We start from the raw sequence: 22,000 nt of genomic DNA on the forward strand, positions 1-22,000 counted from the left end.
CTGAGATGATCTCACAGCTGGGGCAGTTCCTCATTTTGCTCTGGCTCTACAAAGTTATCCTATATCGCCCCATTGTCTAAAATGAACAGTTTTTAATTCTAAAAGTATATATATACAAATCTACTTTGTGCTATATGGTTTTGTTGCTGTTACTAGTAGGCATAAAATAGTTTCTTTTTGGTTTGTTAATTAGTCGAAGCTGCTTGATCATGACAATGTCAAGTACTTGAAGAAAATTCTTGATGAGTTGGAGAAGGTCTTGGACCAGGTGGAAACTGAGTTACAAAGGAGAAATGAAGAAACTCCGGGTAGGTTCTCATTGGCTTTGTTTTTACTGAAACACTAGAGGCATTTGTAGGAACATTCTTAAACTGCAGTAAACATGTTCTGTAATCTGTTCCTGTGGCTGTTGCTTCTCACAGGCTGGTTTAAATATGTTGTTTCACTCAGAACTCTAGTGTCTAATTGTAATCCAGTCTGTATCAATGAGAACTATGACTCAGGAATGGTTTCTGCACCTTTTGAAGGATGTTTGGAGGGTGCCTACTTACCCAGCTCCACAAGTCAGCAATTATAGTAGTCTGGTTAGATAACCTGAGGAATTGCGTGACTGCCTACTCTGGGTTTTGCTTCAGCTGGGGAGATAGCTTGAATCTGAGGAGTGAAGGAGGAGTGAGCAAGTGAGTATCTAGTGGGCTACTGAACATCAATAGATCGCGTCTGGTGAGCGTCAGTGGTCAGCCATTTTCCATGCTTATACGGGGGCCATTTGTGCATATTACCTGGACTGTTGAAGATGCTGTTACCTGCAACTTCTTTCACAACAGGGACACAGCTGGGTTTGATGGCTCCTCACCTGTCATCCCAGTATTTATGAGGCTGAGGCAGAGGCATTGCTAGCAGTTTAAGGCCTTCAAGGGCTAGTGAGTAATCCCTTGTCTCAAACAAAACAAAACAACACAACGAAACAAAACAAAACAAAAAACCAACAAGAAACAAAAAAGAGAAATAAGTAAAAAGAAAGAATGACTCCTTTCTACTTCAAGGAAATGTGTCTATCCTTCTGTCTCTGCAAAGCTTGGTTGGTTTCAGGAGCCACCGAGGATGCCATAGTCCATGGATGGTCATGTTCTTTATGTAAAATGATTTGGCATTTGCATGACCTATATACTTGAAGTTATTTTGATTACTTTTAATATGTAATATAATGTGAAGGACATGCAAATAGCTTTATACTGTGTTGTATAAGGGATAATAACAAGAAAGAAAGCCAGTACTTGCTCAGTAAAATGTAGCATTTTTAAGCATTTTTGATCCTGTGGATGCAGTTATTGGCATGGAAGGTGTGCTGTAGACAGGAGTAGTGGCCTCTTAGTGAGGTTTTAAGTATAGCTTTATGAATTGTTCTAAAGCACTCTGGTTGATTTCCTGAGCCAGAGGGAAATATCAGTCTGTCGTTTCCTCTAGATTGCAGGCACTTACCATCTGAGCCATTTATAAAATGAAAGAAAGTCCTCAAGCTTGAGTAGTCCAAATTTACCGAGGGACTTTTGTGACTGACAGATGTCAAACAAGGTTCTGTTAGTTTGAGATAAATCTGCATGACTGTGATGGTCAAGACAACATGTGGTCATCTTTTCCCTTAGGGCTAAAGCTGCAAATGAGAGCTGAGGTCTGTGGGTGTGGTGCTTGTCCCTAATCCTTAATTCCCTTTCTCTGATTAGAAGAGGGTCAGCAGCCTTGGCTCTGTGGAGAATCCTTTACCCTGGCAGATGTCTCGCTGGCTGTCACACTGCATCGACTCAAGTTCCTGGGCTTTGCAAGGAGAAACTGGGGAAATGGAAAGAGACCGAACTTGGAAACCTATTATGAGCGTGTCTTGAAACGAAAAACATTTAACAAGGTTTTAGGACATGTCAACAATATATTAATCTCTGCCGTGCTGCCAACAGCATTCCGGGTGGCCAAGAAAAGGGCCCCAAAAGTTCTTGGCACCACCCTTGTGGTTGGTTTGCTTGCAGGAATGGGATATTTCGCATTTATGCTCTTCAGAAGGAGACTTGGCAGTATGATATTAGCTCTGAGACCCAGACCAAATTATTTCTAGGTTTGTTGGGCTCTGGGGGAGCAACTCATCCAACCATTCCACTAGCCCTTCATCCACTCTTCCAGACCCAGTAGAAAGCATACTTTACATTACTCTTCAGTGAGTTCCTGTGGGGAAAGGAGCTCATGGTGTGGTAAAGTCTTCCTTCCTCCCTTGCTTTCTTCCTTCCTTCCTTTTTTCTTTTATGAGATGATCTATTACTATTCTATCCATAAAGCAAGCGTGTGAAAGGTCAAAATATGTAAATGCTGACAGGTAAGGAGCAGACCTTTAACGGAAATTGTCAGTTTGTGCTCTCAGTTATTTTTTGAGTGGTTGTAATTAAGAACAGACAATAATAATAACCACTGATGTTCATAGTGCTTTACCTGAGATTGGCCACTGTTCTGAGAATTGAGCAGTTACAAGGTCCTCCCCTGGAACTCAAAAGTTGTCTTTGTTACACTAGACAGGATTCAGACCCCAACATAGTACTGTTTCACCTTCCACTACCAACTTCAAGCATAAATTAGGGAGAAAATGGGAAAGGGAAGAAAGAAAATGAGAGAATGAATTACATTTAAGATGGAACAGTAGACTGTGACTTCCATTGGCCTCCATTGCTGCTCATGGCTGCCTGTCTCCTTGGTAAACTTCGTGTATAACTTCTTGTGGCCATGCCCACTCCTTAACTGAAGACTCTTAGGAGGAGAGGTCTGGGAAGTTATTGGGGATAGTATATTGGGGAGAACCCTACACATTACATACAACACCTTAATCATGAGCCACACATCTTGATTTGGTAAGATTAAGTAATTATGCACTTGACGATGGGAAGCTCATTGAAGCATATATGTCTAGCACATACACGAATAGCTAACAGGATAGTAAGGTGGTCCTCATGGTTCCCATAACCTTGTGAGGTATGGTTCTGTGGACCTTGGCCTCTAAAGCCCTCTTTATATATTTAAGTAATATGTAGATGAATGTCTCAGGTAAAAATCATGGCTTATCACTGGTAGTGAATAATTTAACGAGAGCCAAATATGCCCATTTTTATTTGGGATACACAAATTTTTGGTCAGACTTTGTGTTTTTTAATGCTTATTAACAAAGCCTTAAAAGGAGGAAAGTCTAGCATTGGACGCTGACAGTTGATTTGAGGGAGATGAAGTATACAGCTAGCGATGCCCATCCGTACCCATCATGTATGTTCAAGTATTCGGGGCGTATCCCATTCTGTTTGGAAGAAGCAGTTCTAGTGTGACCTAGGAGGAGCCATGCTACTATATGGAATGATTAGTGCTCAGGAAAAGCCTCCCATTGAAACAAGGAGGCAGTTTGTGTGGAGCTGACTGTCAAGGCCTTAGAAGCAGCTTTAGTAGTCTGACGGTGAGCTCAGATTCCAGTGAGTAGTGAAAGCCTGTTTCGATGGCCTCAGGTGGGCTATGCATACGGCCAAAGAATGTACTGACTTTTTCACTAATAGAAAAATGTCATGTCTATTAAACAGTGACTTTCTGGTGGTAAAACAATTCTGTAATTCCATTCTGATTCTATAATTCATTTTGTAATCTAGATGTACTAGAAAAATAGAAAACCCTCATAAACTGCTTGTGCCCTGTTTTTGACAGCACCTATAACACTCCAGTGTGGATTAAAATAAGTGATAATGGATATGCTTGCAGCACATTTTTCTGCTGTTTCTATTTGCCCATGTTGTTTTGAACTTGCTTGTTGTAGGACACTGACGTCATTGTATTTGTAAAAGAGCCGTAGAATTAATTGAGCAGTAATTCAGAATTTTTTATGTCATTCTGCAGAAATAAAAAGTGAGGCACAATGAAGGAACAATGGAAATTTTGTAAAAAACAAACAAATCTGCAGAGGGAATTTGCCTGTAAATGGATTGTTAAAGACTGGCTTTTCTTTTAGAACATGTCATTATGGAATCAGGAAATCACTGGGACACCTTTATAATTTTCTTATACAATCTATCTGGAGGCAGATGTGTACCAATGTTAAGGGTGAAGTATCCTTCAGTATTTTCTGGGTAGGTATTCCTGGCTTAATTGCTTTAAAAACACTTGTCTAGCGATAGCAGCATGGCCACTAGATGTCACTGTTTACCCAGCAGTCTAAGATTGTGTTCCATTAGGCTCTGCATGTCTTAGGTTTCAAGAGAAGATAAACATTAATGACCTTAGTTTCTGAAGTGAGGGCATCTTCATCAAGATTATTCATCTGTGAAAGAGCTTGAGGCAAATGTGGTATTGATTTCTTATGCTTTGTGAGTGATGACAGCACTGTATGATGTCAAACTGAGGAGGTGCACAGCTGCTGTTAGCCAGAGAGGCACTTTAATGCACCCTCCTTTTCCGGGTCTTTGGTAACTGGCCATGTGCTTCTCATGTGAATGCCACACTTAGAAAGTGCCAGAGGCACTAACGAATCATCTATTTCTGTCTTAACACACATACATACTATTTTTATTGTTACTGCCATTATATGCCTTTCAATTCTCAAACTTGTGAACTGCTTGCTCGTTTTAATAATTATTGCTGTTGATGTCAAAGTTGTAGATGGTGTTGTTGACTGTCATGGGAAAATCATGATATTATTCTGTCTGTAAGATCAATAAAACAATTTGAAAATAAATGTTTTCTGGAACACAAAGAACTAATTAAAATATTTTAAAATTACATATTTTCACTTAAAAATGAAAACATGTGGACTGGGGATGTTGGTCGGGGTGGAGCACTTGTCAACATTTCCCAGCACTGAAAGAGAAAGAAAACAAAAACTATTGGATAATTAGGTAATTATTAGAGGAAAATAAGCAGTGCAGTTTTGAAGACCTACAGTTATGGTTTGCTTTTCTTCTAAATCACTGAGTCCATCTAATACATAGATTATGGCTAAAGTGAGTGGCAGCCTGAAGAGTCATTGATCTTGGTTATTAAAGTAGATCTTTTGCAGCTGGGCACTTAGATCACATTCATGATGAACATGGAGTCTATAGTAGGTTTCGTGTATTGCTCTCAGGGTAATTTCAGTTTTTGACATAGTTACTTCTCTTCCTTTAATTGGGTATGGATTATGAATATACAAACTGGCACCTGCATTTCTAACCTCAGTAAGCCTAGTTATTGTTGTAAATCCCAACTAGAAATTGGATGTAGTTTTAGTGTTACCCTGACCTAAGCAAATTAAGCAGAAATCTCATTGTTCTCATCTTCCTTGAATCCACAGACAAAGCAAAAGTCAATACCCAAGGAAAGCCGAGTGAATGTGTAACTCATCTCAGAGAAGAGAAGGGTACCACCATAAAACACAAAAGGCTAATTAATGTAATAGATATAGTGTTTAGACTTCACCTACATATCATCTATATCAAATGTTGGCTCATTTATTTTATCTGCACTAACACCAGAATGTCTTGCTTCCCAAATTCTTCCAAACAGTGGTTTTAGTAGGTAAGGCGGTGGATTTTAAAGCATTTGAGAAAAATGGAATAGAGTTCAAGGGTAGTAGTTTGCTTTAGTTATTTGTTACGTTATAAAAATGAAAGAAGATGGGGAGGAAGAACTCACTGGAGTGCTGGGAAGGTAGCACAGCCAGGAACGATGTCTGCTTTGTCGCTGACATGAGCCGAAGCCTGATGCTGAGGATGGAGGACTGAAGAACAGCTAGGAAGGTAAAGGGGCTAAAGGAGATCAGACTCCTCCTAAGAGATTGCAAAGCCACGTGGGGCTTGAGACAAAACACACATGATGGTCAGTGATCGACTCCTGCGCAGTAGAGTGGTTGTCTCATTCACAGGTGCCTTGTCGGAAACCACATGGGGAGCTTGTGTGTGCTTTGTCTTTAGCCTTTACTCATCACTCGAACCTTGCTCCTCAATTCCAGCAATAGAGTGTTGTTAAGCTTGCAGTGCAAGACGTGAAAACGTGAAGTTGAAAGCGAAATACAATGTAAACTGTTGGGTTTCCATGCTAAGGGAAAAGCCACATTATGCTCCAATCCCCAATTAGTCATTTTGGGGGATGTGGTCATTGTGTATTTGTAAAGGTTTTTTTTTTTTTCATATGAGATTAAACTACAGTTTGAATTTAAGAATTTGATAGTCAATAACAATATCCATAGAATTATTAAACACTTGCTATGTTAATAAACACATGAAATTTGCAGACACTCTGCATTTGTTGATTTTAGCTCATAAAACATTTTTATGAAGATGACGAAACATTGCATTGTAAAAATGGCCTCAAAGCCTGCCCTTGCTGACATACTTCCTCCAGCAGTGCCACCTCCTAAACCTACCCAACAGTGTTACTAACTGGGGACCAACTCCCTAGATACCTGAGAACACAGGAGATATCACCCTTAGACCAGCACATGGGCCAAATTGAAGGCCTCCTCCTTGCTGGCCAGGCACGCTACTGACTGGACTATCCTCCAGCCCCTGCTACGCTTTCTAGTTCCCATATTCCTTAGGAATTCTTCCCCTCTCAGGATCAATTTTCTAGTTCTGTGACCTAAAATCACATATATAAAAGTCACAAACCCTCAATTTTTAACTTAGACTTCGATGTGTGACTTATTTAACAACAATTTTCAGTTGCATCCATTAAGAAATTTAATTCATAGTAATATTTTTAGTAGTCATTGATGATCTCTCCATATAGTAAGTAATCAGTAATCAAAGCTCTACACATACCTTTCAGAAAACAGAATGGAAGGTCTCCAAAATTATTTTCTAAGACCAGTGTAGCCCTGGTGTCAAAATCTAAGAGAGATGAATAAGAGAAAAAAAAATAAGACCCTAAATATCCTTCGCAAACTTTTTTTTTTTGGGGGGGGGAGCACTGACAGAAACTAGTAGATAGCACCGAGAAAGAGGAAAGCCCACCACAGGAGGGAAGACAATATTCATAACTTATGAATTTCGTCAAAACTGTAGTCATAATATGCATACTAACAATAAAAATGGATTCAAAACTTCAGACACTTTGCAAAACGTAGAAAGATGCTTGACTTTAATTCAACAAACAAATGAGATAATTGGATTCAACTGGAAATCACATGTGTCAAAATCATACCAACATAGTAATTACTAATATGGCACTCTAAGCCAAGTTGCTATCATACAAAAGGGTTAAATTTGGTTTCCAGTTATAGTGATTATTGGCAAGGATATTGAGCTACTGGAACTTAAAGAATATTGGCGGGAAGGCAAAATTTACATCAATCTTGGAAAAGTTTTGCAGATCCTTAGAAGGGTAAAGTATTCTTGATCACCTAAAAGCTTTACTCTTACTATTATTTATTCCACGGCAATGAATTTTCTGTTTATAGCTAATAATTAGGAACCATTCAAATGTACATCATAGATGAACAAATTGTTCTGTTTATACAATGGGTCAATATCCTTCAGCAAAAAGAAACTACTGATTACTATTGCTGAATTTAAATACAGCATGTGAAGGAGGCAATGGGCTCACACATGGTACTTAAATCCAAGGGTAACCATTAGTGTCTCAGAACTCTGAATTCTGTTCTGTGTCTGATGAGTGAGAGTAATTTCCAATAAGTGTACCAACAATATCACTTTAGCAAAATGATGGTGAAAATTTGGGCTTGTCAGTGGGACAGAATTGACTGCCTAGCCCCTCCCCTGGGAGACCTACCCACGGGAGTTCAGGGCATTTCCACAGGTACAGCTTCTGGAGTTTCTAAGGGCACCTGTTGGATCTACATGGAAGCTCTGGAACTAGAGAATATCCAAAGTCAAATACAAGGCCAGGGCCCATGCAGCTCTTGATCTGAGCTAAGGGCTCTCTCTGGATGCCATTACTGGCTCTGGCCAGTTCTAATGCATGAGACAGAATTTTTTTGAATACATTCTAAAATCCAGTGTCCTAGTTAGTTAGGGTTACTATGCTAAAACTCCATGACTAAAGCTACTTGGGGAAGAAAGGGCTTATTTTGTTTACACTTCCACAACACTGTTCATCATCAAAGGAACTCAGGACAAGAACTCAAGCAGGGCAGGAATCTGGAGGCAGGAGCTGATGCAGAGGCCATGGAGGAGTGCTTTTTACTGGCTTGCTCCTTATGGTTGCTCAGCCTGCTTTCTTATGGAACTCAGGACCACCAGTTCATGATGACTCCACCCACAATGGGCTGGGCCCTCCCACATCAATCACTAAGAAAATGCTTTACAGGATTGCCTACAGCTATATTTTAGGGAGGCATTTTCTAAATTAAGGCTCTCCACCCCCAGGTGACTTTAGCTTGTGTCAGGTTAACAGAAAGCCATCCAGCATAACCAACAAACCCTCTCCTTTCAGGAAAGACACATTTCACCTCTTGAGATTTTGTGAAAGTTGGTGAGGATTCTCCAACAAGGTATATAGCATCTTTATTGAAACATATCAGAGCTTCTGGCATTTCAAATGCAGCCAATAACTTTTACCCTCCACAAGTAAAAATGATCAAGAGCAGGTTTTATTATTTTTATATAGAAAAGAAATTGCCTTAGGGCTGTCTTAACATAGCAAGGACCTTGGTCAGTTTAACATTCTGTTGAATGTTGTTTGTTATTTTGGTGATAGGCTATTTGGACCTGGAGAGAGGGAAGTGATATGTACTTGCCTGAAAAGAGAAGATATGTCAGAGGAGAAGGTAGATTCTAAAGAGACGTAGAGCTGCCTCAGGTTTAATGGTCAGGTGAAACAGATCATGAAGGGCATCACCTCCAAAAGAATGGGCCAGTTGCTATGTCTTAGAACATTTATTTAAGAGGAGCCCGGAATTTGGTGGCCAGTTGGATTCTGAAGCTTGGAAGAGTGTTCAGATTCACCTGTGGTTGATGATCAGTTTTGAATGGAGCCAGAACAATAGTGAGAGCTGTGGGAGGATTGGACTTTGGTGGGAAAGGCCTCGCTGCAGATCTTGAAGACCTTGTTTGTGAGGTGAGAATATACATATATATCTTTTTAATATTTTATAGAACAAATGTAGGGTTACCTGAGACAAAAGCTAACAAAGACACCAGCAGTTAGGCTATATATTTTCTGAGAGCCCCGAAATAAGAGAATTGTATTGAGATGATGTAGTGGCTGCCATTTTATTTCCTAATCTTATTTTACAGATAGTTTGATGGTAATTCTTCATTAATATGATTGGGTTAAGAAACACCTAGAGCACTAGTGCTGCGCCTTTAGGTATATCAGCAAGGGTCTGTTTTCAGCAGGGAGTTCTGAATGGGTAAGATCCACCCTGAATATGGATGTCATCAACTCGTGAGTTGGAATCCATGATGATAAATAAAAAGGAAGGAAGGAGAAATCCAGGTGAGTATCAGCACTCATGTGGCTTCGCTCCCCAACTGCAGATGCCATGTGATCGACTGCTCCGCTTGCCTGCCACCGCTCCTTTCCCTCATCATGGACCCTGTCCCCTCAAGAGCAAAAATAAACCCTTCTTTCCTTAAGTTGATTTCGTCCAGTATTTTGTTATAGGCACAAGAAAGTAACTGATACTGACGGTTATCTAAATCTACAGGGAAAGCAAAAAGCATGAGGAAACGATAAGACTTTCCTTTTCATATATTCATGTGTAAAACAATGAATTTTGCTGTTCATGAAAGAAATGTTTCATGTTAATAGCTGCAAAGCTGGATGCTAAGTGGAGCTAATGGAAGAAAATGCAAAGGTAGTTTGCCTCTGAGCAGAGGCTCCCACTGGTGCTGGGAGCAGTAACTAAAACCGTGCTCTCCGAGTTCTTGATAACATTGCTGCAAGCTTTTTCTAGAAGGATTTACAATTATTCATGTTTTCACATTTAAAGACATCATTTACCCTATAGTTATTTTATGAAAAGGTAACTAAAACCGTGCTCTCCGAGTTCTTGATAACATTGCTGCAAGCTTTTTCTAGAAGGATTTACAATTATTCATGTTTTCACATTTAAAGACATCATTTACCCTATAGTTATTTTATGAAAAGGTTATATCTAGTGCTTTTCCACTTTAAAATTCAACTTTAAAATATACAAAATAAGCTTTTACTTAGGAAACTTGTTTAGAAGCAATTCTAAGAAAATATCTAGAAATCTTTCTAGAACAAAATAACTATTTTCTGGAATAAACATAATGTAAAAATAATTTGGTCATTTTGCTTATTTTGGTAGTACAAGAAGGAAATCTGAGGACATTGTAAGCCATTTAAAAGACAAAAACACAAATGAGTTTTCATCCAGTATATTTAAGTCTCTAGCACTGAAATATTACAGTTAGACTAAGGTAGGTATCTTATTTACTCAAGGTAAAATACACACTGTATGGCGTGGGATTCCAGAGCCCTCAGTGTGTATATATGTGTGTTGTTTGTTGTTGTTGTTGTTGTTGACATGGACATAGCTGTATCAATGACCCCAAAGCCTCAGGTCCTTAGGAAAATGGCAAAGCCTACAATCACATATAGAACAATAGAACTTCTGGTGTATTGCCTGGTCCTTGCATGGCCTCAGGGATAGACTTGACTGGGGAGGTGAGGAAATGAAGGAAAGACAAATACATGGACACACAGACACAGAAAGAAGCTAAAATCAGGTGGACTGGCTCTCTTATAGAGAAAGACCAGCACTCAGAAGCTCAGTGCCTATTGCACATACAGCTGGACAAGGAGGCAAGGTTAGCTGATTTCTGTAGGCGCCGTCTCTGTAGAGGGAGTGGTTTGGAGGCTGTGAATATCCAGGAGAAAGCAATAGTGGACATTTCTGTAGACACCGTTTATGCGTACATATGAACCAAAGAATGCCTTTGCCGTCCCCCCCACCCCAGGCTCACCCCAGGGGGCGGAGGGATGGGCTTTGCCATTTTCCAGCATCCTGAGGTTAGTTATGCTTTTTATGTAGTGTAACGTTTTTTGGTTGTTCTCTTGAGGTGCATTTCCATGTAAGAAGCTGCAGTCTCAGGAATATTTTTCATGAAGACTGGGACTTCACATCTTTGACCGTAGTTGTAAAGGATGGAGGTTGGGGAGAAAGCTCACTGTTAGAGTGTCTACTTAGCATGCTTAGCTTTCAACCTCCAACACTTCAAGGAGTCCGGGGAAGAGCACGAATGGGATTGGGAGAGAAAGTTGTGGGCGTGGTGACACACATCTATAATCCCATAATCCCTGCATTCCGGAGGCTGAAGCAGGTACATTGACATTGGTAGTTCAAGACCAGCCCACGCTACATAGTTTTACTTTTTTTTTTTTTTTGAGAAAGATAGAGTGTATTTTCTTGGTAACACACTTGGATATTTTAGGTATAGAAAATACTATCACTACTATCACTCTTCTTTGGTAAATTTATAATTTTCATTAGAGTTTATTCTTTCCTTAAGAATAAAATGTACCAAATGAAATGTATTGAATCATCCCTAAGTCTGTTGTCATTTTGTTCCCACTGGCAGATGCTACAGTATTTCTGAATTCTATGTTTTGTGCTGGATTCAGATGACTACACTGTGTTAAGTGATTGAAACCGAAAATCCCTCAGGAAAACAATTGGTGAGGCGTAGAGGGCAGGCTGGGGCTTCCGTTGTCCTCTATAACCTAGGGAACTTTGCAAGTTTCTTTTCTGGAATTTTGTTCCCTTTTCACGAGTTCAATCATTCAAGAGGAGAATTTTTTTTTTGATTTTTATTTTTATTCTTTTTTTAATTAAAATTTCCACCTGCTCCCCGTTTCTCATTTCCCTCCCCTCCTCCCAAATATTGCTCCCTCCCCTCACTCCCCTCCCCCTATCCCCACTCCTCAAGAGGAGAATTTTTGAACAATTCTGTCTACCTTTTACTTCAGTTCTTTTCTGTTTGGAATCTTCTCAGGTGCTGTGAGCTTCTCGCCCTTGCTAATTGAATTAACAACAGAGAATTCATGGACTTGGTGCAACATTTTAAACTAAAAACAAAGCACAACAAACTTCTTCCTCAATTTACTTATCAATCAGTTTGAAAAGGTTTGCGAACATTTTCCAACCCTTTTTATAGATGTGGGTCAAGTCTGGAACTTTTCTGAAGGTAACATTCAAGTTAACTTAAGTTCCAGGAAACATGACATTTTGTTTCCCTGAGTATTTGCACAGAAATGTACTCAGAGAATTTCAAACAGAGACCAGCCATTCAGGTCCTTGGCTGCCCCTCCAAGCAGGGCTGGGGAATCTTAAAGATCAGCTCAAATTAGCTGGCTTCACTAAGGTTCACCTGCTGTCAGGATGCGTATGGCTTCCACCTCAACCTTTAACTCAGATGCACTTGCCGGCTGTAGAATGCAGCTGGGTTAGCTCCAAATGCATCCCGTGGAACTGTGGCCCTCGTTAATCTAAAACTCATCTTTAGAAATGTCGTGTTTTCCACTCTGTCTCTTGTGAGAGAGGAATCTGGCTGTATTTTAGGTAGTAAGACTTATTTCAAAAGTTTAAGATTTAGTAATCTGTTTTTGAAGTTTTACACATATTTCTATCCTAAGCTTAAAAATCTATTTCTCTAGGAGGGGGAGGATATTCAAGTCTATACATGAGCCACGATGGAAATCTCATTTCTGAATCATCCTCTTTGTCCTCCCCAGTCTGGTGTTTAACCACCCCGTTAGCTGCATCCACCAGTACTCATAGCCCCAACTCTTTTCTATACTCTTAGTAGGAGTGCAAGGTTTTTCCTTATAATTTGCTAGTTAACAGTTCTTTTAAAACTTGTACTTCTTTGAGATTTACTTCTTCCACGAAATATTCCAATCAAAATTTATGAAATGCCAGGAAGGAAAAACATAAGCTCAAACTAGAACCATCAGAGTCTCTTCATCCATGTGAATCAGCTCAGCTCGCAGTAGTTGGAGGAAAGATGGACTCTGGGTCTCACACTGCTGAATAGCATTCTCAGGTTCAGCCCTTAACAGCTCATTGCAGACTTGCTGCTTTTGAACTGAACACGGATTCTGTCACCTGCTTCACAGGGACGCTATACAAGGAATGTGCTCAGCCGAGTTTTGACAGTGCTCTGATCACCAACTGCTTACGTTCATATGACATTCTGTGTTTGTTTTAAAAAATAAAATTTGAATTTGGCCCAAAAACATATGATGAAGTTAACATTTTCTTCCCCGCAAAGACTGCTTCCACAGTTCTCTATATTCTGATAGTTCTCTTCACAAGAGAGTGACAACCAGCCCTAAGACACCATGTTCACAGTCTCTTCAGATTCTTCTCAGATGACTTCTTGGCCAGTGAATTTGGGTCCTAGAGCCCATGTATGAACCAGTTTTGTATTTTTCCAAAGTAAAATTGTTTTCTTCAAGGGGTTTTCCCCCCTCTTTCCATCAGCAAATCATGTTTTTCCTGTGAATGGAACTTAAACCCCAATTGTTCAGTTCTAAATTCAAAACCCACAGAGCTGGTCTAAAGTAAACAAAGCACATTTATTCTCTTGTTCCTAATTGCTTGAAATTCTATCTAGGTTTTCTAAAGCTGATTGAATCGTACCAACATTTTCTATGAACCACACATGGACTTGGAGTTTATAGAGAAACCTCAAGCCTCTAGAAATACACCCCACATCAAGAAAGCTTCATTTGGTCTTAGGTTTCACTACAAAAAAAAGTCAATATAACTTTGTTAAAAACTACTGAGTAACCCTGGAGAAAGATGGTGTGTTGCCAATAAAATGTCATGTCTGTATGCCACTGTAAAGCCAGCCTCATCTGCACTTTGAGGTCTCAAATCTTTTACAGTCAGTAGAATCATGCAATTTAGTGTATAGGGTTCTAACTCTCAGGCTGGAGAGATGGCTTAGTTTTTAAATTGCTTTCCTTGCATACCCAAGGACCTGAGTTGATCTCCACAGTCCAGATTAAAAAAAATCATGGTCTGCTGGTCAGCTCAAGGGAGCCAGAGACAGGTGGGTATCCTGGGCTCACTTGCAGCTATACTAGCCTCATCAGTGATCTCTAGGCTAAGTGAGAGACCCAGTTTCAAGACGCTGGCTCCTGAAGAACACCTGAAGACTGGTCTCTGACCTCCACATTTTTCCTGCTCAGACACACATGCCCACTGACACACAGTGAACCCCTACAGTTCCCGCCCAGTACTGACTTTACGTCTCGAGAGCCCACACAATAGCGTACAAAGGAATACTGTTCTATAGATGTGAATCCATGTTAAGTCACAAGTGAATAACACAGCATTGAGGGGAGCTTCAAGCGCAGCAGAAAGAGTTTAATGTACTTATCAGTGCCTTAGAGTTACACCCTATGAGGGTGCAAGAAAGGATGTGGATGAGACGCGGGCAAAACACTACTAATTTCTACCACACCTAGAATTACAGAACTTGAAGGGGATGTTAACAGACTGTTTTCACTCTGATACTTCTGCATTAGAAATGGAAGATATTTAAAGGCAGGTAGGCAAACTAGGAGCACTTGTTTTCAACCTGGACTTCTTTGTATCTGAGCTGCTGATGGACGATAAGAACCACTCTTGATCAGAGTCTTCCTGGAAATGCCCACAGAGACTTGTCCAGAGGCATGCCTCTTAGTGGCTTCTAGGTCCAATAGAATTGACAGTCAGTGTCAATCATCATACATCCATCCTATGTCATCTTGACTCCAATCACATTTTCTTATATCATGTTTCATTTCAAAATGAAAACAATAGCAAGGTCATAGTTGTGTTTAACATGATATAACTTTCCATGTACAACTGAAAACATTCTATTTATTCTAGAAGAGATGGCAAAGTTCATTGAGGAAGGCTTAATCTTTCAATATCCCATAACTTAAAAATGATCATATATATTTGTAACATTTAACACATATATTACCTCAATTGTTGTTATATTACATGTTAAAGAAGTAGAGGAAAGAAATCAAATATCTGTATAATATATGTGAGAATATTCAAACATATTCTCTTTTTTCTTTTGGTTCTTTGAGATGATGTTTCTCTATGCGGTACTAGAACTAGCTCTGTAGACCAGGCTGGCCTGGCCTGGAATTTATAGAGATCTGCCTGCCTCTACCTCCCAAGTTCTGTGTGCCCCCACCACTGGCTTTACAAACATACTCTTAACAGCACAGAAACTCGTATAAATTACAATCCTTGTTTTTGTAACTGGTCCCATGAACTTAGCTGGTAACTAACTATAACTTCCTTCCTCTATTACTCATTCCGTGTCCCTCTACTATCGTCACCAGATCTTGTTATTTACATGGAGGGATGATTCATATCTTCACTTCTGAGGGATCTAGGTCATTTATTATTCTTTCTGGATTGGGTTGTTGTAACCTCCCACTGACCTTAATCAAAGGACATGGCAACATCAAGAGAGTTCTGGCTGTGTAGTACCAAGTGTTGGTGACTTCTTCATGCAACTTACCTGAGTCTTCAGGACCAGCTTGGGTCCAAGCATATGTGTTACTTTCATGTGATGATGCATTTCTGTTGTGAAATCCAAGTTTATGGCTTGTTGGGTCATATGACACCCACCTCTTTATGGATGGATCAGGTCAGATGGCAACTTGATGGTCCATTTTCAAGCATTCCATTTCCATTAAGACCCAATATAGTAGGCCAAGAATTATTATCTGCAGATAATAACAGGGCCTTCTTCCAAAATCCTAAAGGCTTCATCTTTAATCTACCTACGGGGATTTGCCAAAGGCTCAAAACAGTATATATACCCGCTGTTGACACCTCCAGTACTGTTAAGGTTATTGGAACATAAGGCCCGAGTGGTAGAGCCCAGTAGCCTAGATCTTCTTCCAAAGTAGGAACTCTCCAAGTCATGTGGCATATAGGATGATGTAATACTCCCACCTAAAATAAAGGTGCTAACAGTTTATTTGATTGATTGATATATATTTTTAGGGTTCTCTAGAGGAAAAGACCTAATAGAATGAATATATATTACAAGGGGGGGTTTATTGTATTGGCTTGTCTGATTTAGGGTGGAAAGTTCAATAATGGCTATCTGTACACTGGAGAGATTGAGAAGCCAGTAGCTGCTCAGTGCATGATGTAGGTTATCTCAACAGCCTCAATATGGTGCTGAAGGCCTAGAGCATTTATGAAGAGCAATAGTTTTTGGTCTACATTGGAAATTCCCGAAAACGCTGACTTTTGATGTAAAGAGGCTGTCAGCCACAGGCACTTACTAGTGAGAATCAAAGGCAGGCAGCAGGCAGCAGGCAGGCAAAACCAGCCCCACTTTTCCTTCAGACCTCCGAGAAAGGGGTTTCCCCTAAGTTAACCTTTGCAGGAAATACCGTCATAGACCTGTTAAGCTGGGTATCTTAGTTGATTCCAGATCATATCAAGTTTATGAACAAAAATCACAGCTGAAGTAAGGTCAAAAATACTCTTGTGTGATTGAAAAGGAGATGAAAATTTACACAACTGAAAAACGTGCTGCATCCAAAATCCAAATAAGGCTGCGAAGTGTTAGGTTCTTCTCTTGATGACCATAGGAGCCGAGTGTGACAACTTAGCTGCCATTTAGAAGGAATATATCTGCATGCCTCATGTCACTGGACTCCTAACTCTTTCACTGAGGTCGAAGGTTCTTACATTTTGACCAGATTTATTTCCCATACACTCATGTACATATACCTTATGAACAAGTTCAGAGTTGTTGCTACCTCCTGCTTAGTTATTACAATCAGTGTAATGTCACTAAAATAATGAACCTGTATAATACCTTGTAGAAGAGACAGGTCAAAGCTATCCACAGTTTTCCAAAATAGCCTAACCTTCTAAAATACCTTGCTTTGTAATCTTAATAAGAAATGTAATAATTTTTGATATCAATTATTTCAAAAAACAAATTAGAAAAATACTGGAGAATAAAATGAAATCTGAACAGACCATTACTGTAGCCCATATAAGCACAAAGCAATGGCGGTATCTGTTTCTGTTGTATGTTTTTACTGGGTTATTCATTCCATACTAGAAGTGCAAACTAATCCAGAATGCTGAACTCTCCTTCTAAACAAGTTGGTCAAATATTATAAATTTTACCTGATTCTATTTAAGCTTTTCCTAATTAAGCACATCTATTGGTTTTTACTAGAAATTTCAATTAAAGTATATGGACATGGTCAACAATATTTGATGAGATGTTCAGAAGGTTTTCAAGTTGCACAGTGTCTGTAGAACAGATTTCACATATTAGTTAGGGTTCCCTAGAGAAACAGAACTTGTAGAATGAATCTCTGTCATCTATCTATCTATCTATCTATCTATCTATCTATCTATCTATCTATCATCTATCTATCTATCTATCTATCTATCTATCTATCTATCTATCTATCATCTATCTATCTATATCCATCTATCTATTTAGAAAGGGGATTTATTAGAGTTGCTTACAAGTTGTGGCCTGTCTAGTCTAGCGATGGTTGTCTACCAATGGAAAGTCCAAGAATCCAGTAGTTTTTAAGTTTATGAGGTTGAATATCTTAGTTGGTCTTCAGTACACACTGGAATCCTGAAAATGTAGGCTCTAATGCCACTTCCATCTAGACTGTGGAGAGAGAGAGAGAGAGAGAGAGAGAGAGAGAGAGAGAGAGAGATTGAGCTTCCTTCTTTTATATAGATTGCTACCAGAGGTGTGGCCCAAATTAAAGATATCTCTTTCCATATCCAAAGATCTGGAAAAAGTGGGTTGTCTCACTTTGAAGATTTAATTAAGAAAAAAATCTCTCACAGATGTACCCAGCCACTTGGGTTTTAGTCAGTTACAAATGTAAATAAATTGACAACCAAGAATAGCCCTTATGGAACTCAGGAAACCTTGAGAGGCATCTGTACCAAATAGGAAGGAAGGACTATAAACATTTAAAGAATGAATCTATGTTTAAACCCAAAACCTGGTCAGACTCAATTGAGGTTTAAAATAGTTTTCCAATTAATATTTTTATTATGAATAAGACTGTTTAGATCTGAAAGTTTTTACTTTTATTCTCTGTATTTAGCAAAACATTTGATACACTTTTAAGTAGGGACGCTAAAAATGAAGATAAATTAGTATTTTGAGTTTATTCAGTGCTGTGGAACAAACTTTTTGTACACTATGAACATGTATAACTCTCTTATGCTAAAAACAAAAAGCTGATTGGCTGATAGTGGGCAGGAAGAGATTGACCTCAAGAACCAGACTAGGAGAATTCTGGGAAGAGGAAGGGCAGAGTCAGAGGTCACTGGCAAATGAAGAGAAGCAAGATGAAAATGCCATACTGAGAAAAGGTACCAAGGCACATGGCAACGTACAGATAGAAATATGGGTTAATTTAAATGTAAGAGTTAGCTAATAGCAAGCCTGAGCTATTGACTAACCATTTATAAGTAATATTCAGCCTCTGAGTTGGTTATTTGGGACTGGGTGGTTGGGAAAGAAACATCTAATTATAATTTAGTACAAATACCCTAGAATGTTAGAGATCTCTGATTTGGGGCTGGAGAGATAACTCAGTAGTTTAGAAATCTCTGATTTTAAAAAATAACGAGAGCTGTTAATTTGTTATGCTACTACTAGTAGTTGTTTATAAGGTATATAATGTCAGGGAACATATTTGGGGTATGTGTGTGGTCGCATTTAACTCTTTAAAAAGGATCATTTATTTTATAAATTAACTAAAAATTATCTTAGGATTATCAATAACATCCTTTTAGTAATATCAATAGCTGTTCTCTTTTGGATGAATAGTAGACACCAGGAAGTTTGCATGAGCTAACATATTCAATAATTTTAAAAGTTTGGTAAATTATTATAGCATTTAAATACATAGTTAGTATACATAACTGATTAATTAAGACCTAAAGAGGTTAAGTTACTCACCTATGTGAGGGGAAGGCCCCACAGCTAGTCTGGCTTATGAAATTCCATTTTTTATAAAACGAACTTTACGTATGAGTACTGTACCTGCATCATTTCTCCCCTTTCCTCCGTCTAACTCTTCCTGCATCGTCCTGCCCCAACCTCACCCTGAACAGTATGTAATATCTGTTCAAAAATATATATGATATATATTCCCATATGCATATATATGTACAAACATATATACACACACACATGTGTCTTATTAGAATGACTCACAGTTTGTGGTCCTGCTAGTCCAAAAATGGCTATCTGCAAAAGTCCAAGAATCCAGCAATCATTCAGTTCTCAAGCCCAGATTTCTCAGCTGGTCTTCAGTCTATGCTAGAATCCCAAAGAAGTGGGCTCTAATGCCAGCAGTAGACTTGCCAAATGGAGTGAAGGCAAGCAGCAAAGAGAAAAAAGTTCCCTTCTTCTAGGTCCTTTATATAGGCTACCCCCAGAAGATGTGGCCCAGATTAAAGGTGCATCTTCCCATCTCAAAATATCTATATTAATGGTGATTTTTCCATTTCACTTCTCTCTTTTAAAATTAATTAAATCATTAATTTATTTTACATCCCAATCACAACTTTCTCTCCCCTTGGGGAGATCAGAACATAAGGGATCAGGTTGGACTGATTGGAGGTGGAACAGAGACGGAGAGTAATGAAAGATGTCTTGATAGGAAGGACATTCCTGAGTTAAGAAGGAAACTTGTGCCAGAAAAACTCCCAGAAATCCACAAGATGACCCCAACTAAGACTGCTAGCCTTTGTGGAGAGGGTGCTTGAACTGGCCTTCTCCTGTATTCAGACTGGTCAGTACCCTGATTGTCATCAGAGAGCCTTCATCCAGTAACTAATGAAAGCAGATGCAGCGATCCACAAACAAGCGCTGGGCCAAGTTCCAGGAATCCTGTTGAAGAGATGGAGTGGAGATGATTGTAGACACCAGGAGGGTCAAGGTTATGACAGGGGACCCACAGAGACGGCTGATCTGAACTCATGGGGACACAGCTGACCTAGTCTTGGTGGGTGCTCACAGACTCTGGACTGACAGCTAGGGAGCCTGTCTGGTACTGACCTAGGCCCTTTGAATATGTGTGACAGTTGTGTAGCTTGATCTGTATGTGGGACTCTTAGCAGTGGGATCAGGACCTGTCACTGGTGCTTAAGCTGGCTTTTGGAAATCTATTCCCCTTGATGTAGGGGGAGGAGCTTGGTTTTGCCTCAAATTGATGTTTCGTGTTTTGTTGATGCCCGTGGGAGGCCTGCTCCTTTCTGAACAGAAGAGTCTCCCCATTTCAAATTATTATTATTATTATTATTATTATTATTTGGATTTTTGAGACAGGGTTTCTCTGTAGCTTTTGGTTCCCCTGGAACTAGCTCTTGTAGACCAGGCTGGCCTCGAACTCACAGAGATCCGCCTGCCTCTGCCTCCCAAGTGCTGGGATTAAAGGCGTGCCCCACCACCACCAGGCCTTCAAATTATTTTTAAAGAAAAATCCCTCACAGGTATACCCAGATGTATGTACTTTAATTAATTCCAGATGTAGTCATCGTTATGACTTCAAGAGCATTAAGGGAACCTGTTGGGATAGAAATTGGTGTGTTCAGGCAAATAAGAGATGTCTGAGGAGGCGATACACATTGTGAAAATTTCCACATGAGTTTTTCCAAGGAGCCAAAATTATATTGGAATCAATAAATGTCAGTAGCTTGCATCTGCTTTTAAAACCATATTAATGTAGGGATATAAAGCCCTTGGCGTAAACAAAGCTAACTGCTTGCCAGAACCGCATGCTCTGAATCATCCTAGACACTCACCTGATTTATCTTAGTTGAAAAGCTGTTTTTAATCACTGCTGACTTGTAATTCTAAGATGCTGAAAGGCAGACAAGGCAAAAATGTGTGGCACACATGTCTTTTCAGCAACATGGCACTATGTGAAGAATATTTGTGGCTAAGTTAAAGTTTAGGACAGTCAGTGCCATTTAATGAATTCTAGGTTAGCAATGATAAATAAACAGTTACTCAGAACACTGTTTATTTTCTGTGCTTGAGACTTTACTTTGGAGTGGGCCCTATAAACACACATGTCCTTCTCACAGGGCTGGCATTAACATACCGTGCTGAGATACACAGAAAACCTGGTCTGAAACCCGGGATTTGCCTGAATGAACAGCTCATCACTTACAAGAAGCCACAGAAGACTGCATTATAGCAGCAGGCATGAAAAGCCTTCGTATTGGCACAATTTTAAGGTAATTTAATAGAAAATTCTGCAATTAATGTTTGATACCAAATGCTGAGCGACACCGTATGTTGCCTGTATTCTAACTGATGATGCTTAAAGGTGGCGACAAAGTTTATGTAAGAATTCAACACCGGTTGATCTTGGAGTCTTGACTTTCATCATGGATTCCCATAATAAAATGAGCCTTTTTTTCCAGACAGGGTATTGAGTACCACAGATTCCAGCAACCCAGTTACTATAATAGCTGAGGAAGACCTTGATCTCTTGATGTTCTACCTAGACTTCCCAAGTGATGGGACTGCAGTAATACACCACTATGCCTAGCTGAAATTGTGTCTTTTGACCAGCAATTGCCCAATGAAGTCCTAGATGTTAATGTGCCAAGATATGACTTATCTTCCACAGCTAAAGTAGAACTTTCAGATAGTGCATTTGGTAGCACTATGCAATTAACTCACATGAGAAATTAATTTAGGATGTGGTTGTTGATCAAGCTCACAAGGAATATGTGCTTATTCTTACAACTACCATGGTGTAATTTTGTCTGTTGATATAATCATTATGATTGGCACACTTGGAAAATGCTATAAATTCTAGATGAGCAACAATAAGCAATTACTCTTGTGGAATTTTTAGGTTTTATTAGTAGAAAGTACCAAATAAAATATGTATATTCCGTGAATCAGCAAGAAATTACATTTCTCAGAGAGGAAGAACAGTTTCTAGAGCCTTTACCAAAGTGACACCTTGG

The 22,000-nt window shown here is 39.4% G+C and overlaps 1 protein-coding gene across 3 annotated transcripts in view; it reads left to right on the forward strand.

Moving 5' to 3' along the window:
* Gdap1 (ganglioside induced differentiation associated protein 1) overlaps positions 1-4,744 on the forward strand; it is a 43,608-nt gene extending 38,864 nt beyond the window's left edge. For all 3 annotated transcript variants that reach the window (XM_057790599.1, XM_057790597.1, XM_057790598.1), the window contains 2 exons: positions 194-308; positions 1,725-4,744. In XM_057790599.1, coding sequence (XP_057646582.1) covers positions 194-308; positions 1,725-2,107 — 498 coding nt within the window. In that variant the 3' untranslated portion in view covers positions 2,108-4,744. The remainder of the gene's footprint in view (positions 1-193; positions 309-1,724) is intronic.
* The last annotated feature ends 17,256 nt before the right edge of the window (positions 4,745-22,000 follow it).

Source organism: Chionomys nivalis, chromosome 16, assembly GCF_950005125.1.
Source record: "Chionomys nivalis chromosome 16, mChiNiv1.1, whole genome shotgun sequence".
In the NCBI taxonomy this organism is placed as follows: domain Eukaryota; kingdom Metazoa; phylum Chordata; class Mammalia; order Rodentia; family Cricetidae; genus Chionomys; species Chionomys nivalis.